At 39.0% G+C, this 16,031-nt stretch overlaps 4 protein-coding genes across 4 annotated transcripts; all 4 read left to right on the top strand.

The window, feature by feature from the left end:
• The first annotated feature begins 425 nt into the window (after positions 1-425).
• Positions 426-2,721, top strand: LOC111324629 (uncharacterized). Its single transcript, XM_022928238.2, has one exon. The coding sequence runs from the start codon at positions 730-732 to the stop codon at positions 1,105-1,107; it is 378 nt and encodes a 125-aa protein (XP_022783973.1). The 5' UTR covers positions 426-729; the 3' UTR covers positions 1,108-2,721.
• A 980-nt stretch (positions 2,722-3,701) lies between these two features.
• On the top strand, positions 3,702-6,840 carry LOC148718238 (uncharacterized). The gene is made up of 2 exons (XM_088743475.1): positions 3,702-3,864; positions 5,613-6,840. Exon 2 carries the CDS (start codon positions 5,626-5,628, stop codon positions 6,265-6,267), a length of 642 nt encoding a protein of 213 aa, XP_088599601.1. The 5' UTR covers positions 3,702-3,864; positions 5,613-5,625; the 3' UTR covers positions 6,268-6,840.
• Positions 6,841-8,876: 2,036 nt separating this feature from the next.
• On the top strand, positions 8,877-10,979 carry LOC148718237 (uncharacterized). The gene has a single exon (XM_088744094.1). The coding sequence runs from the start codon at positions 8,939-8,941 to the stop codon at positions 9,986-9,988; it is 1,050 nt and encodes a 349-aa protein (XP_088600220.1). The 5' UTR covers positions 8,877-8,938; the 3' UTR covers positions 9,989-10,979.
• Positions 10,980-12,589: 1,610 nt separating this feature from the next.
• LOC111324633 (uncharacterized) lies at positions 12,590-15,979 on the top strand. Its single transcript, XM_022928239.2, has one exon. The coding sequence runs from the start codon at positions 12,668-12,670 to the stop codon at positions 15,407-15,409; it is 2,742 nt and encodes a 913-aa protein (XP_022783974.2). The 5' UTR covers positions 12,590-12,667; the 3' UTR covers positions 15,410-15,979.
• The last annotated feature ends 52 nt before the right edge of the window (positions 15,980-16,031 follow it).

The following is a 16,031-nucleotide window of genomic DNA, read 5'->3' as shown; positions in this document are numbered from 1 at the left end:
GAAAATGGAAAAAAATGATGTACAAAAATTTTGATCTTAAATGAGAGGTAGGGTTTATCTCCTTCGCAGACGGTTTTTAATATGCCACGTAACGCTCCTCAAACCGAGCGAAAGCGACGAAAACCACCAAAATCCTGTAGTGAATATTGTACTGTCCTGTGACTTGTCGTCTATTCCTTAATCCAGGGATTTGTTGTGAGGAATTAATTCAGCTGACTTCATCCCTAAAACATTACATATAATACCATAAACCTTTGCTGTTTGAGGTTCAAAGTTTTTGTACTGACTTAGATCTTTAGGTTAGACACGAAGTCACCCAAAAAATTCTGGTGGTCTGTTCTTTGGAAAATCAAATGGAATTGAAGCTACGAATTTTTTAAAATGCGTCAATTTGCGTCCTATAATAGAATTATGGGTAGATATTCGCGCCCTCCAAACCGAGAGCCTGTTGGCAGGCTACTGAAAGCGAGGCTGGGTATTCCTGAGCTTCGACAAAGAGAAAGTAAATCATTATATGGAGAAAGATCTAAGATTAATCTCTTTTTGAGTATTAGAGAGCTTTTGTGGGAAGTATTTTGAATCAGGAGAAAACTACTTGAGGTTTTTTAAGCTTTGAGAGCGAACAGAAAGTAAAAGTACTGTACGTAAAGGCCAGGGCAAGTCGTGACGAGATCATACCAGAAGCGAAAGTACAAACATACGTGTGCTGTGCACTGATAAGGTATATACATGGCAGCGAGTGGAACAGAAACGCCAACTATCGAAAACATTGATCTTAAAGTCGACGACAATCCAGTGGAGGACCACATTAATATCGACGTAAAACAAGTCACGGAAGAAACGACTCCCTTAAAAGCTGATAGTGATGACGAAGAGCTTGAATTTGGATTTGGGAGAGACGAGCCAGTCTTTATCACAGATCAGGATATTGCCGACTTTCGAGAATCGTCGATGGAAAGATCAACAGAACTTTCACCTGACGCCAACAAGGCGTACGAAGAATGGATCTATGTGGATATGAACAAGTCTACCCACGAAGTGAAAGAGGACTTGCTTCTTTTGAGTTCAGTTTATGGAAAGGATCAAGTATGTTGTTGTGTTATGTGAACTAGAGAAGGCGTTAATTTATTTCTTGATCGAATGAAAGCCACGAAATATTCCTTGATTTCTATTGTGTAGCTTACAAAGCTTAGAAGGTGGGAGAAAGTGTTAGGAGATGGTTTCAGTTTAATTCATTTCAATATGTACATTACACGGTCAGAGAATTAAAGTAGATACATTACGAAGTTTATATCATGCATGATATGAAAGGACAGCCCTGTGTATCGTTTATTGGGCAGGGAAAGCAGAGAAATTTCTAGGGTAAAAATATGTAGGTATGCATTTTATTGCAGGTAATTGCTTGCTCTCCTGATAATTTGTCAAGCAAGTTCTGTGAAAGGGCAGCAAGGGTTTGATGGGTAAAGAGTTTGTGTAGACAATTGTCCTATTGTTATCCCATTACAGAGCACGTGATAATACTTGAAATTAGTTTATACTCATGTTATTACACCCTTGATTTCCCCAAAGGGGAAATATAGGATTTCAATTGGCAGGGCTGTGGTCTGGCAGTGCCCGGTAGCCCCTGGTGCCTTACTTTTGCTCTTGGGCAACTTAGGAATCTTAGTTTTTTCATAAAAGGCATATGCTGGGCACCCTGGATTTCACAGTTTCAGTGCACAGGGCTCCCTTTAATCTTTCTTAGAGTGCAGCCTTGATTGGGCAATATAAATATGACACAATTCATGGTTACCTAGTTTCATGGAACACACATGATTTTAATTATCTGATAGCCCATTCAGCCCTATTAAATTAGTTCTCCTGAAGGTAGTTTCCTATTGGTTTTATTAACTGAGACCAATGCTACAAGTGACTAAATAATTGGTTTATCTGGGATGAATGGAATTTAGTTGTAATCTTCAAACGAAATTCTTAGAATCATCTTGATTAGAGAGATAAGAGTGGCTCTGGTCATTCTAACTGAAGCAAGAAAATATGTTACTGGGATTCCATTTTTTTTCTAAGGAGACCAATCAGTTTTTCAGTGAAAGTTCTAAATGTGTTGTAGGTGCTTGACTTTGTCTGAGAAATTCTTCTGTCTTCTGGTTTTGCTGACAACTAGAATACACCCATTCTCAGACAACTGCTTAGAACTATTTATGTAGAATTTTCAAGAGGGTACAGTTTTCTTTATTGAGGGAATTGTTAATTTTACTTTATTATATTCTCATGTTCCATGTTGGAGAGTAAAAATCACATCTGCTTTGCAACTCCATGCACATTAGGAACATAGTAAAAAATTATTTTGTCACTAATTGTACCAGGGAAATAGCTAGCTTCAACAAAAACCATCAAGTTCACATAAGTCCTTGAGGTAACAAAATCACAGTTTTATTATATGCCGTGTTAATCATTATTGAGTTATGCACCTATTGATCACATTAAGTGGTGAATATTAGTGGCCACATAAATTTCATAATAAGATATTCTAGAATTACTCAAATTGTGTAACAAAGATAGTTACCCAAGCTCTGAAATGGAAATTACTGAATGTGGTCATAGGGTAGACTGTAGTAAAATTACTATAATGTCTATAGCAAGAAGCCAGGCCGGAATTTGACTTTGATGTGTTCTGTAAATTTCTTTTAATTAAACTACCCTATTAAAAAAAAGTTTAAACTGTGTTGTGTTGATACAAGCTAAAATTTACACACCAACTGACTGTTGAATTCACCCACTTGTGCCTTAATCCTTTGATCCCTAACAATGACCAACATCTAATTTCTCCTTACAATATCACCCCTAAATCAAACAAGAAGGTCACAGGAATGAAATACATGATCAGCAACTAAGGAGACTCTGGATTGTTATGCAAATTATCATTGTCAGCATCTTAGAGAAGGTATAAAGAATAGTATAGAGAATGTGCATGCCGTTGTTAGATTATGCAAGGTTGAAGATACACACTAAAAGACAGTTGAATTCACATACCCTTTGCCTTAAGAGTTTGTATTTTGCCCTCATGGGCAATGTGGAAAAAGAAATTATTTAAATTTTTTCACCCTAATCATCTAAGAATTTCTGCAACAAACCCTTTTTTTCTCCCTGTAGAATGAGATGGAAGGAGGGGAAGGAATTTGGTTTTGGGGAAGTTTTCACTCCAGAGCTTTTGCATACCGAATCCTGGTGGGTTTTTTAAGTGCACAGTGAAGTGTGGATTGTAAAGTTCCGTTGAAATATTGTGAAATTACGAGTAGCCAATGATTTCATTAACAATATTGACATCAAAGTTTGGTTAAATCACGTTTCACATTTTGAACTGAAGTTACAGAAAACTAGAAAACTCTTTCTTTTTCTTTTTGATATTCCTTTTGCCCTTTATTTCGAAGACGTTAGCCTCGTCTGTACTCTCAACGTAAAGTTGAAGTCCCGTAACGTCAGTGACACGCGCGTTTCACCTGTGGTGTGTGGTTGTGACAAAATTTTACGCGCGCGACCCTCCCTCGCCTAAAGTTCACTTCCTGTTTACACCCGAGGTTATTCAGTTCGCTCTGTGGGTATTTGAACGAATTCGTGGCTGGTCGTCGTAGTCTAAAGGAAATTATATAGGAAGAAAAGGTACGTACAGAAACAAATTTGAGAAATATCTGAGTTTTTTTTTTTTCGTATAAGTGACAGTAAGACGCGCCAAGATCTCGTGCCAAATGCAAACAAACGATTGAATCACGAGACAGTAACGAGTCAGAAACGAAGAGTGGGTGAATCATTTCGTATTTTTACCCCTCCACTCGTGTATTACAAACAAGGAAGTGATTTACCAATAAGGTATGGCAGTGAAAGACATAAGACTGTTTCTGCAAATGATTCAGAAAACGGCAGCTAAAAAGTTTGTAATTTAAGTAGAAACTCGCCAACATTGCATCAGGATACTGCAAGTAGTATATTGTGCACGTCGAAAATATCGCCCAAACCGTCTCGTACAGGTACGCTTATGTCTATCGATATCATGATCTTTAAAAATCTTGTAATAACCTTCTTTAGAAAAGAGTCGTTTAGTCAGAATTATTTCGTCGTGACGAACGCACATTTGATACGGTTTCCAGTCCAAACGAATGACCTTTCACGGGTTAAACTTCAGTTCAAACTTCGCGTCAGAAAGTCCAACATGTATGTTGAATTTTAAGATTGAAAAATTTGGAAAAATATTCTTTTTAGCAGTGAAATAGGACTTGATCGAAAGTATTTTGCTGTTGTTTTTTTTTTTTTTAAAGTATCACGACACGTTATGTACAATACCGAACTTAAATGACCTTCATCTTGCAAATCAAATGACAATGGTCAACATTTGTCTCCTAATTTATCAGTTGAAACAGTTGTCTGTGATGATATCCTTCTCTACTTGAGGGCAGCCTTGAATTTTATTTTTATAAAATAATAATATCATACACACCTACCGCAATACTGCTATATCACCGAATAAGTATTTTTAGAACGGAGACATTTCAGGTGGGCGATCACGAGACCATCATCAATTTGACACCTCCCGAGATCTTTATATAATTTCTTCTTACCTGTCTGCCATATATCTCCTGTGATTTCAAGCTTAAGAATTTAGCTCTCAATCAACATGTCCAATATATGTGTCCTCTTCAATCTTCACATTATCTTTCTGCTTGACACTGTATCGAAATTGTAAAAAGACGTTTTTCATGGCTTACTCTATTGAGTAAAACGATTCAGCCACCCTGATCATTCCCCTGCGGTCCTTGATCGGATCTTAACGAAATATTGCCATTATTTTTGCTTTGAAAATTATTTTACAACACCTGTCAGTTACGTAATTCCTTAGTTATTTCCTGCTTTGAAAAATCCTGGATGCGCCCCTGAAAACGATACATTTTTTATGTACCTAGTCATCAAGTTTTATTCCATTTAAATGTCGTCCTCTTTCGATGTAAAACTTAAATCTGAGCAAAAGGAGTCAGCAATAGAAAAAGCGCCAGGAGAAGCTTTGACTAGTATCTAATTTCCCCTTACACCGTAAGGGCGTAGCCAGGGGGGGTCCTGGGGTGCCCGTGACCCCCCCTAGGAGAGGAGAAGGTGGAAGCCTGGACTCCATTACTTTATAGCAGCTGGTAGTCAGTAGGCCTCCGAGGCTTGGGGGAATAAAACAAACCGGAAATCACATCGAGGTTGAGGGATGAATAACTTATTTCTTTTGCTTTATTCCCCTTAGCCCTGGAGCCATGTTAGAATTTTAATATATCGAAAATGGCCAATTGCTACTAAAGGTTCACTAGTTTTTGTCCTGTTCTTTTTTCCTGTTTGATTACAAGCGGCTTTTAATCCACCATTTCAATTAAAAAGAACAGTTCTGCCACTGCATCACCCAAATGAGATGTTAAGAACCAACTCGATTCGAGAAATCGAATTGGAAATCACCGTAAACAATGTAATCAACAACTAAAAGAAGTATCTTTTTCACTTTCTTTGTTGCTATTTTTTACTTACATTACACGTGGTTATTCCAAGCGACTGAATCTGCATTCTGTTCTGTTTTCATTTTCTTGAAGGTTTCTCCATTTCATGACTAGAAACCAGTTCCCACCCAGCGATCGGAACAACTTACGCTGCGACTGTTCAGCGACCCCGAGTCGTTATCAATTGGAGTGGAATCACGACTTTCATGAGGATCAAACCCACGTTTTGAGAGCTGATGGGTTAATTACCGAAACAAGCGTAGTAGTCACACCAACAGAGATAGCTAATTACCAAAACAAAACTCGGACTACGCACGATTTGATGCCGGTGGAAATCGCACAGCTACAAACTGACAAACATCCAAATATTAATACCCCAAACGGAGATTTTGAATATGTGAGTCTTAATCTTCATTTTTGGAAAAGAAAGAAATCGGACGGCGTGAGACACAAAATGGAGAAACACAAACCCAACTGCTATTATGGAAAGACACAGGATACATTCGACGAAAACCAAGCCAGTTCTAAAAGTTCCAATGCTTGCCGTGGATCGCTTCCAAATCCCGATAATTACGTCTTTGGAATCGCTGAGAGTCCCGTATTTTTCTCCTCAATCGGGGAATGGACCATAGTTGATCTCAATCTTCAAGCTTTCGAGAAGGAAGAGGCAAAGCGAACACTTTATTTAAGAAGGAAGTGCACACCATACAAAGAAGTTGAACCGGAGCGTTTTTGTCATATTCTCTAAACTTCTCGTTGGTTGACTGAGAGAAACTCATAAATTACAATCGAGTTTTACGAAACTATTTTGAACACATACTCATAGTATTTCGCACTGGGGAATGAAGAAATTATGAAAAGAAGCATAGTTTTAGTTTAAGTTGGGAGTTTAACTGTAGGATCAGTCGAAAATGAAATGCAGTTTGTTCATTTTAGCCACTTTAGCCATGGGTTCATTTGGAGAATTTTGAGCGAACAAAACTTGTTGCAAAACACGCCAACGTTTTGTAAATTTTGTTCAAAATGCTTTTCTTTTTTTCAAAACCACCAGATTATACGTTTACATTTTAACAAAGGATTAGTTTTAATCCTGTTTTAGCAAAGTCAGACTTTTAAGACGGAATTTTGAGGAATCCGAATTTGTTCTAGGAATGTACTTTCTATTGAAATCTAGCTTAACAAGCATAGTAGAGTGTTTTCCCGTGAGTTGCACTTCAAAAGATGACCGGAAGTCATTTGAGATGGAAGTAATTAGAAACCTGTGTGACGGAAGATACCTAAAAAAAACAATTGTGAAATAAATAACACCTGTATCCTTCAATGAGTGTTTCTGTGAAGTTCATGCCATCACTTCTTTTCTCAGTATTGAATGCAGTATTGGTGTTCAAAGATCGGTCGACTGATGACTAAGCTTAACGAAAGAACAGGAAGGCAACGAAACCACCGAGAGAATTGAAGAACAAATCACTTAACGAAAATGCACACCGGAAGTAACGAACAATTGTCATGTTCGTGGGGGAGGAATGATTGCGTGATGATGCCTAAGAACGTCAGCGCAGGAGGCTAGATTGTAAAGGGCCTCTGGCTTTTTCATTGAACAAATTATTTCCTACAACTTCATGTCACCAAAGCGATAAAGAAATTTATCAGTCCAAAAAAGTACTTTTCTCTCATTTATTCCAAGAGCTCCCTTTCCAATTGCAGATAATAACATATATCGCTTTTATCAAAAATTTATTTAGGTGGGAAGATCGAAATATAACAGTGATGGCGCCCAAAATCGCACAGCTAACATCGCTCAATAGCTTCAAGTGACAATCAATCACAAGGTCGGAGAAGAAAAAAAAAGACCGTTGCTGGGGCGGATCCAGGATTTAGTCAAGGGGGGTTCGGAGAACTGTTCCCCTTCTGAGGGGTTTAAGATATTGAAAATTAGGTCTTCGGAAACATGATTTCCAGCGTTCTGAGAGAAAATTTAGGGGGTTCGACCGAACCACCCGAACCACCCCTAGATCCGCCCTAGCGTTGTAGATCAAGATTAAAGGGTCTTGATCTTGGGCACGTTTCCCAGAACGTGCATGTTACTTCTAACCGAAAAGATTGGAGAGGAGGAGGAAGCTACATTCCAGGCCTCCCGGCCTATACCGGGATCCACATGGCTGAATCAGTTCTACCCTATTTCCGGTGAAGGAATCGAACGGTCACGATTAACAGTCGATGAAGCATTCATTTATTTAAACCCCCGAGATTAACTACAGCCACATATTATGCAATCGTCCAAATAAACATTTTTTAAAGGTCAACGCATTAAGATATGATATTGGACTCGAGCTCGTCGCGTGCCCACCTTGCTTTTTTTCCTACCGTACATGAGCACCCCTGCGTTTCAAAGGTTTGCCTCCCACATTGTACGTAAATATACTGGCTTCAACTATAGGCATTCCACGAGTAAGCCACAACATTTTATTACCCTCACGTATACGTTTAACTCAAATAAATGAAAAAAGTCCGAGGTAAAAGCGTGTGGAATTCCATGCAGACGACTGCGTTTTTTTGTTTTTTTTTCTGAGTTCGTGACATAAGAGGCAGTTATCAACATTTACCTCAACACCTGAATATTCCCAAGGGTCATGTTCCAACGGAAACGTTGAGCTTTAACCACGAAATGTTTACTAAATCTAGATCGACTGTAGTTCTTTGGACCCTTTTGTCAAGATACAGATTCTCCTTAACTCTCATCATACATTCATTGTGGTTTTGGTTGTAAGAATTTACTTTAAACTCTCACTTTACTCTCTTGACCTGACATTCGTTTTTCAATTGGACCGATACTGACAAAAGGTAGTGACAGCAGCTCAAAGCAATGTAACACAATCTTGTGTCCTATTTTTTTTCCAGCGAGCGAAAAAAAACTTATAATAAACCTAGCTTTAATAAAATTTCTGCCTCTAACGTGACGTCCTGATTGTGCACGGCTAGGTGACGTAGGAAAGACTCTTTTGGGGCTACAAAGGGTTTCAGTTCATTTTTTCGCAATCGGATTGAATACTTTGGGAGAAACATGATCACAGCGTAAGGTATGTTCAAGCCCCAAAGAGATAATTCTGCGTTTTACCACGCAACGAACAATGTTCACTTTATTTTCATATTAAAGTTCAAGTGACAAATTCGTTACGACTACAAACCCGGTGAACTTTGATCGAGACTGCTCAACCTAAACGGAGTCATTGTTTAACTTATCGTATGTTTGTCCAATCAACGTGCTGCATTGGTGAGCGCCACGCTTATTTGCTATGACATTGCATCAGTAAGAGAATTAACACGTTTGAACTCGTTCAGCTATATAAAGACGAATTCATATATTTTTTCTAACAAAGTTCAGCTGTTGTCATTATGTCATTGTAGCTATTCAAGTGAACATGGCAGAGAGCTTTTCCGTCAAGCGAGGCCTCGTTGGATTACTTCCCTGGAGAAGTGATAAAAAAGAAGACGAAACTTCAAAAGAAGAGTTTTCTGAACCAGAAATTCCTAAAGAAGAAACTCCTCAACCAGAAAATTCAAAACCAGAAACGCCTGAACAGGAAATCACTAAACCAGAGAAGAAGAAGAAGGTCAAAAAGGGACACAGACGCCATCGTTCGCTCGTCACTGCTAGCGAGTTGCCCATTCCAAGTTCTGGCGATGAACTAGAAACAGAGGATGGACAAGCAAAAACACTGGAAGACGAAAAGGAAAAGTCTAAGAGTCGACTCAGACGTGGCCTGACACTTGGACGATCATTTGCAATGAGGAGGAAGAAGCGACGGGACGAAAACGAAAAACAAGATCCTCTGCCGACAGAGACCATTCCAGTAGCCGCCCTGCCGGTGGACAAACTAAACGTTGAGGAAGCTGTTCCACAACTGGTCAGTCAAGGCGAAGGTAGCCCTCATATTGGATTAGAAGGAGTCACAGACGCCATGGGCGAAAACATCGAAGTCCCAGATGTGACGGCCGATGTTTCGACAGTAATCCAAGAGATTCAAAATGAAGTTTCTGAGAAAATCGACCCCGATGATGACGAATTAATGGAAGCGATCAAGAAAGTTGAGAGTCTCCAGGAATTACAAGAGAAGATTGGCGTGCCTTCAACTGGGACCTACTTGGAAGTGCACGCGATGTTCAAAGGTCTTGGATTAAGCACCGATAATTCGCTTCTGACCCACTCAATTTCTTCCCTACTTCAGTATGAAATGTCCTTGTGTGCCTATGGTTTTGGCCTCGTGAAGCTAGACGTTCTCTGGAATTCCCTGATGAATCGTGCACAACAAGCTAAAGAAGCCACTAGACAAGTTCTGGTGTATCTCATGGCGCCTTTGATCAAGAAATACCCTCAGTACTTCACAAGTGCGATCAAACGTCGAAAAATGCTCCAAAAGGCTAAAAAGAAGATAAAAGCGGCAAAACCGATTGAAGAGACACTTCTGTGAGAGGTAATGAACTTTGAGGAGGACAGTTTGAGTAGCTCACTTGGGTTACACGAATCTCGCGCATGAACTACCATCACGAGCTAAAGAAAAAAAAAAAATGAGGATATTGACACGATCAAAGAACAATAGCTATGTTTTGGATCCTATTTCTGTTTCGCAACCACTCGTTAACTTTACTGTTGTTTCGTAGAAAACTTGACAATCAAATCAATATTTCATATTTACATCGTATCGGATTTTTTAACCAAGCCGGTTGACTTGAACTGTTCTAACAATTTTCTCATTACATAACTAAAGAAGTCACTATGCTGTCATGGGGTTCCTTTTTGAGCGTTCTGAAGAAATCAAACCACGTTATGTAATAGAAAATCCTCGACATTGGCTCACAAAAAGAGGAATCGACTCTTTCATATTTTGATTTTTCAATTCATTTCTTTTATTGTTTTAAAAATCTATCTTTTGGAAATAATTTATTGCGAAAAAAAATAATCATATTGCTGAAACGTTTTGTCGAGGTTGATCCTTGCTTGTTTCAGAAAAATAAGAATTATTTCATTTAACACAGTGATAAAAATATTATAGATAGTCGCAGCAATTTGTTCGGTTCTGAACCTTTCAAGCTCCAAGAGCGAGACTTTTTTTTTTTTACCTTGCTTTTTTTTTTTACGTAACTTTAAGTCATTACGCTATCATATGATTTCTCCAAATTTTGTCACGCTCAAATATTATGTTGAAAATATTTAGGGTTGTAAAGAAACTTAGATGGTCTAGGTTAAGAAGAGTTCAAATGTGTTTGGTTTTGAAAGCATCGTTTGAAGAAAAATATTTTGGTAAAAAAGTTCACACCGTCTTCGTTATGTACCAGATTTTAGACAACCAGCTCAAATATTTATTCTATAGACCGCCAAATGCCTTTTTTTTCTTTTGATTTCGAGTGAAGACTGGTTAAACTGTAAAAACATAACAAGAGATTAAACGATTATCAAACAAATGCTTCCAGGTCTGTCAATTATTTTTTTCAAACGGGGAAAATCGTGCGTTTGAAGTTTTGACGGCTCCGCCAAAGAGTATTTGACGGAACCTGTCCGCACTTCATTACACATGCAGAACGTTATAAAACAAATGTCGATGAATCATCAAAGCCCTCGAAGGGATCAGCTACCACCCTATTTTCTAACCTCTGAAACTTCAATTTATTTTCACCAAATTCAAGGTAGCCATAATTCTAGATCACTTCATCAAGGGTCCTTTCTTATCGAAACTACGGATTCGTTATTCTTACAGTAAATGAATAATCGATAACTTGCACCTATAAATAGCCCTGTTTACTAACTTCGATTTTTGTGTTTAGTATGAAAAAAGTCGAACTAACAACACCAATGAAAATCAAAACCTTATTACTTCTCTAGTAATTCAGTCCGTTTGAGTCGCTTGAAAATCATAGAAGCTCGTTTAGCCTCCTCTGTCGCAAATCTTAAGTTTTTCACGCCCGCACTTTACGTAGAAAAAAAGCAACAATTTGCCCACCGAGTGCGTTATACTTCACATATCGCAAAAATTTAGCCTCAATAGTTCAGTCCGTAATTTGCAATTTGTACAAATATTTTTCACTCTTAATTACCCTCAACCTTTTCTGGTTTATTCTGTTCATTTTGGTGTTTTCAATCTTATCAAACTGATATTTTCAGGGCATTTTCCTTTAAGTTCAAGTAACTTGGCTCGTAACAACAGATTAGCATGACGTAATGTCCTTAACTGAACTCACATGAGAGTCATAAGGGATTTTAAGCTCGAACTTTATCTTGTTTACTTGTTGAATCCTCGTGCAGATCCAAAAAAGGAGCGAGTAAAGAAGAGCATATTCTAATTAAGCAAACAAAAAATACATTCTCCAGCGACCAAAATGGTTCAGGAAATGCGGAATGTTTTGCCATTTGCCGCCAATATCTACTCCATTGCCAAAAGTTCGTGTAAAATGTGGAGCTTGACCCCAGCGCTATATAATGAGCACCAAGAAAAGGATGAAGAAAACTGTTCGTGTATTGATCGCTCTCGGGAAGGAAATATTTCGATAAAAGCGCGCTGAAAAAAGAGCTTTAAGTACGCTCCGCCAAAGTGAACTCTTGAGAGAGCTACTGTTTGGACTAAGAGTTGTTTCGGTGGAAATTTTCGTTTCACGCGAAAAGAAGACATATCAAAGTTTTATTCAGGAAATCAGATTGTGTCTTGATGTAGTTGTTCACGTTCTTTACACATGTTAATCACAAATAAACTCGTGACGCAGCATTCGTGTTTAAACCACCGTGCTAGTTTTTACACCTTGCCAACATGTGGCAGAAAAAAAAGGAACCGCCTTTGAAATTATTCTGATTGGTTTGTTACACTGTTGAGCCTACACTTTTCCCTTTTCCTCTAAGTATAAAATTCAGCTAAACCATCTCAGTGATAAAAGTTAAACGCACAATACTTAAATTGACGACGCGAAAAGCTCGATGTCAACCTGTCGATAAAGGTCTCACACAAAACACTCGTTAATTTCACGTGCATATGCATCACGTGACTGTCACTGTGACGATCATTGGACAGATTTGATATTTCTCTTTCATTTAAATTCTAATCATTTTGCAAAGGCAAGTTTGTAACGCAAGCGTTAGGATCTTTCTCAAATTTCGTTTTAAAATGGCAGAGAGTTCGCAAACAAGTGGAATCGACGAGCAGCTTTTCGGCGCCAAAGACGAACACAGCCGAGAATCGACGCCAAAAACGAAGAGTGGAAAAGAGGCAACAAAAACACAACCTAAAGGACATTTGGAGAGCGAGTTTAAAGGTCAGGAAAGTTCTTATTTTGCTTCTGACAAAAAAAATAGTGTTGATAATTCTGAGATGAAAATGGCAGGAAAACGCGAAATCGTTGAGGGGAAAGAGGCAGACGAAACGGCGACCGGTTTAGAAGAAAGCACCTCACAGGACAGCGAGAAAATCGCAACGACAGAAGAAACAGCTAAAGAAAATACGAACAAAGAAAGCCAAGGTGAACAGGACACTCAAATAACTCAAGACTTAAAGAGCAATGAAAAACAAACCTTCAAACCCGATCAAGCCAACAGCAGCAAGAAAGGGAGATTGAGTTTTCGCCGTTCTAAGAAAGGGAAAATTTCCAAACGCAAAACCTCCCTCGAAGAAGAAAAACGTGTTGAAATTTTGAAATGTGAAACTATCGAAGAGGATCCGAAGATCGTCGAGGAGAGGGCGAAAGAGATTTGTGACGAACCAGCGGATAAAGCTAACGAAGCGAAATTCGAGACTGTTGAAAGTACGATGAAGATTGAAAACAAAGAACCGTTTACTTCTCCCGAGGGAGTCCAAGACGACAAGTCCACAGCGACGGACAACAAAGGCTTGAATATGAAGCAATTTCCAAGTTTCCGTCGAACCACAAAAGGCAAATATACTTTCAGTCAAACCGTTTACACTGACGCATGCGACGGCCATAGGCAACCATCTGAAAAATTCGAGAGCTCTGAAGATCCTCAGAAGATGGCCATAGAAGAGACTTCGTCGAAGATACCTGTTGTCGCTAACAAAGGTGAATCGAATGAGCAAGAAGATGAGAAAGAAGAAACAGTTGACCTTGCGAAGAAAGAGACCAGCAAGCAGAAGAAAAAAGTGACGGTTCTAAGCTTCAAGCGTAACAAACCCAGTCTGAAAAAACCAAAAGGAAAATCAATTAAAAAAGATGAGGGAAACAATAGTGAAATCAACCCGAGCACCAACATCGATGTGGGCAAAGAAACTGATGACATAAGCGTTATGGATGGTGATGCACTGCGCAAGCAAGCTGACTTTAAAGAAAAAAGTCCAGGCAATGGAGAAGAACACAAATTGATTGCAATGGAAGAGGAACAGGCAACAGCAGAGGAGAAATCGGGCTCTGTTGAAGAGAAACAGGGCGATTCTCTCGAAGAAGAAAAGAACAGCACAGAAAAGGAAGACGATTCCGCCAAGGCGCATGAAGCGACAAGACAACTTTCACTCAAGAAGAAGAAGAAGGAAAATATTTTGCGTCGTTCATTCAGGAAGTTTACGAATCCAAGTTCTGCTCTACAAGGGAAGAAAAAATCGAAAGGGGATAAAAATACTGCCAACGCAGATATGGGAGTAACAAAGAAGATAGACGAAGAGGACAAGAGTGAAAGTTCTGGATTGGAGGAAAGCGTTGACGTACAAAGTGTCGCCCGAAAAGAAAATGAAGAAAAGTTGACCGAATGCGAAGAAAATTCTAAGGCAGTGAAGAGAAAGAAGGAGTTAACAGACAGCAATCGAGAGTTGAAGAAGCAGAAAGAAGATGATGAAACTGAGATCCAAGACAAAGATGCGCTCGGAGAAACAGCTGGTGCTGTTGTTGTCGAATTAAAGCAAGACACAAAAACAACCGACGCGAAATCAAACGTGGTGGACGATTTGGAAAATGTGACAACAAAAGAGCTTGATCAAAAGAAAGAAAAGAACGCTGGTCAGCTGAATTGTAAAGAGAACAACGAGTTGTCGCCACAAGAAAACAATACCAACGAACAGAAGGAAGTGAAAGCTGAAGTTGAAATTCCAGAAGAGACTTTGGTGCGCAAGGACAAACAAATAGAAACATCCGCTAAAGCTGAAGGAGGGCATGTTGTCGAAGTACGAGTTGTTATTGACGAGCAGGCCAAGAAAGATAAACAAGCAACTCACGAGGAAGAAAGCAAGGGCAGTAGCGACGAGGGAAATACCTTCACCGAAATCCAAGGTTTCACCGGAATCCAAAGGCAGATGAGTGAAACGAGATCTGAAGGTCGTCACCGCCATCTTGACGGATACGATTCGGATCTTACAGTAGTGACTGCTTTGGCTTATCCGTTTACCGAAGACGATGAATTATCGGAAAGCGACACATCGGGAACCGATGCCAATACCGAAGATGACGAAACGCAAGCCATTGCCGAAGTACATGTTATTCCTCCGGAAACTAAGACATCGCGTGTAGACGAGGCACTAGAAAACACAAATACCGACCCCGATACCGAAGACGAAGAAGTACGAGTCATTAACGAAGGAGTATCGTCCGACAAAGGGGTACTACGAGACGGAAACGAAGGCAGTGAGAAACTAGTTATTGAGGGCGAACATGAAGCGATAACTCCTACCCAAAGCAATGAGTTGGAACGTACATTGACGCCAGAGGAAGAGCGCGCTCTAAACGAAGATAAAAGATCAAAGAACGGAAGTGCTGTGCAGAGTTTACAAAGTTCATGTCAGAATCCTGCAGAAGAATGGATTATGGTACATCGGCTCGACATCACTGAAGAGATCGCAAGGCGTCTGATGACCGTGCTCACTCCAATTTGTAGGCTGAGGAGGAATGCAGCTTGCTGTACGGTCATGTGACTGTGTTGAGAACTGCTACGTAGCGTGCAATTGTTGAAAAAATATCCGTTAGTCAGCAATTAGGTTTGAATGCCGCAAAAACGAACTAACTGCTTTCTGGAGTCACTGAGAGGGCGCTTCAAAATACATCAACAAGTCTAAAGACTTAGACATTAAGTGATGATATTTCGAGTGGAATAAGAGTGAAAAAAATTCGGAAAAAAAAAAAAAACCTTGCAAAGAGACAAAAAAAAAAGGAACGTGGATTGTGCCTAAACTCATAAGTACGTTTTGTATGCGAATATTAAGTTTACCTCGTAAAGATGAAAATATCAAATGAAAAAAAAAAACATTTTCGCGTTGGGAGATATATTAGAGTTAGACATTTAAATACACGGAATCAAGAAATATTTATTGTAAAATTATTTAATATTGAGGTTGTATAATTATTTTCTTTTTCGCTTTAATTGCATACGAGCAGGAAAAAAAATTAAGTGTATGGCATATTCTCAAGCTGGTTCAATCCAGTAACAACCCAGTGCTTAGTTTTGTCGGAAATATGTAAATTAAATTTCAAAAGTGTTCAAACAACTTTCTCAAAGCTTATGTTTACTCGCTTTCTATTCTGGACTGGAATTCTTGA

The sequence above is a fragment of the Stylophora pistillata genome, chromosome 13 (genome assembly GCF_964205215.1).
Source record: "Stylophora pistillata chromosome 13, jaStyPist1.2, whole genome shotgun sequence".
NCBI classification, from domain to species: domain Eukaryota; kingdom Metazoa; phylum Cnidaria; class Anthozoa; order Scleractinia; family Pocilloporidae; genus Stylophora; species Stylophora pistillata.
The sequence above is the reverse complement of the archived record's forward strand: the minus strand, read 5'-3'. Positions and strand labels throughout refer to the sequence as shown.

What these genes read in the sequence shown, in the direction of transcription:
- LOC111324629 (XM_022928238.2), top strand. Translation starts at nt 730, where the DNA reads ATGGCAGCGAGTGGAACAGAAACGCCAACTATCGAAAACATTGATCTT.
- LOC148718238 (XM_088743475.1), top strand. Translation starts at nt 5,626, where the DNA reads ATGACTAGAAACCAGTTCCCACCCAGCGATCGGAACAACTTACGCTGC.
- LOC148718237 (XM_088744094.1), top strand. Translation starts at nt 8,939, where the DNA reads ATGGCAGAGAGCTTTTCCGTCAAGCGAGGCCTCGTTGGATTACTTCCC.
- LOC111324633 (XM_022928239.2), top strand. Translation starts at nt 12,668, where the DNA reads ATGGCAGAGAGTTCGCAAACAAGTGGAATCGACGAGCAGCTTTTCGGC.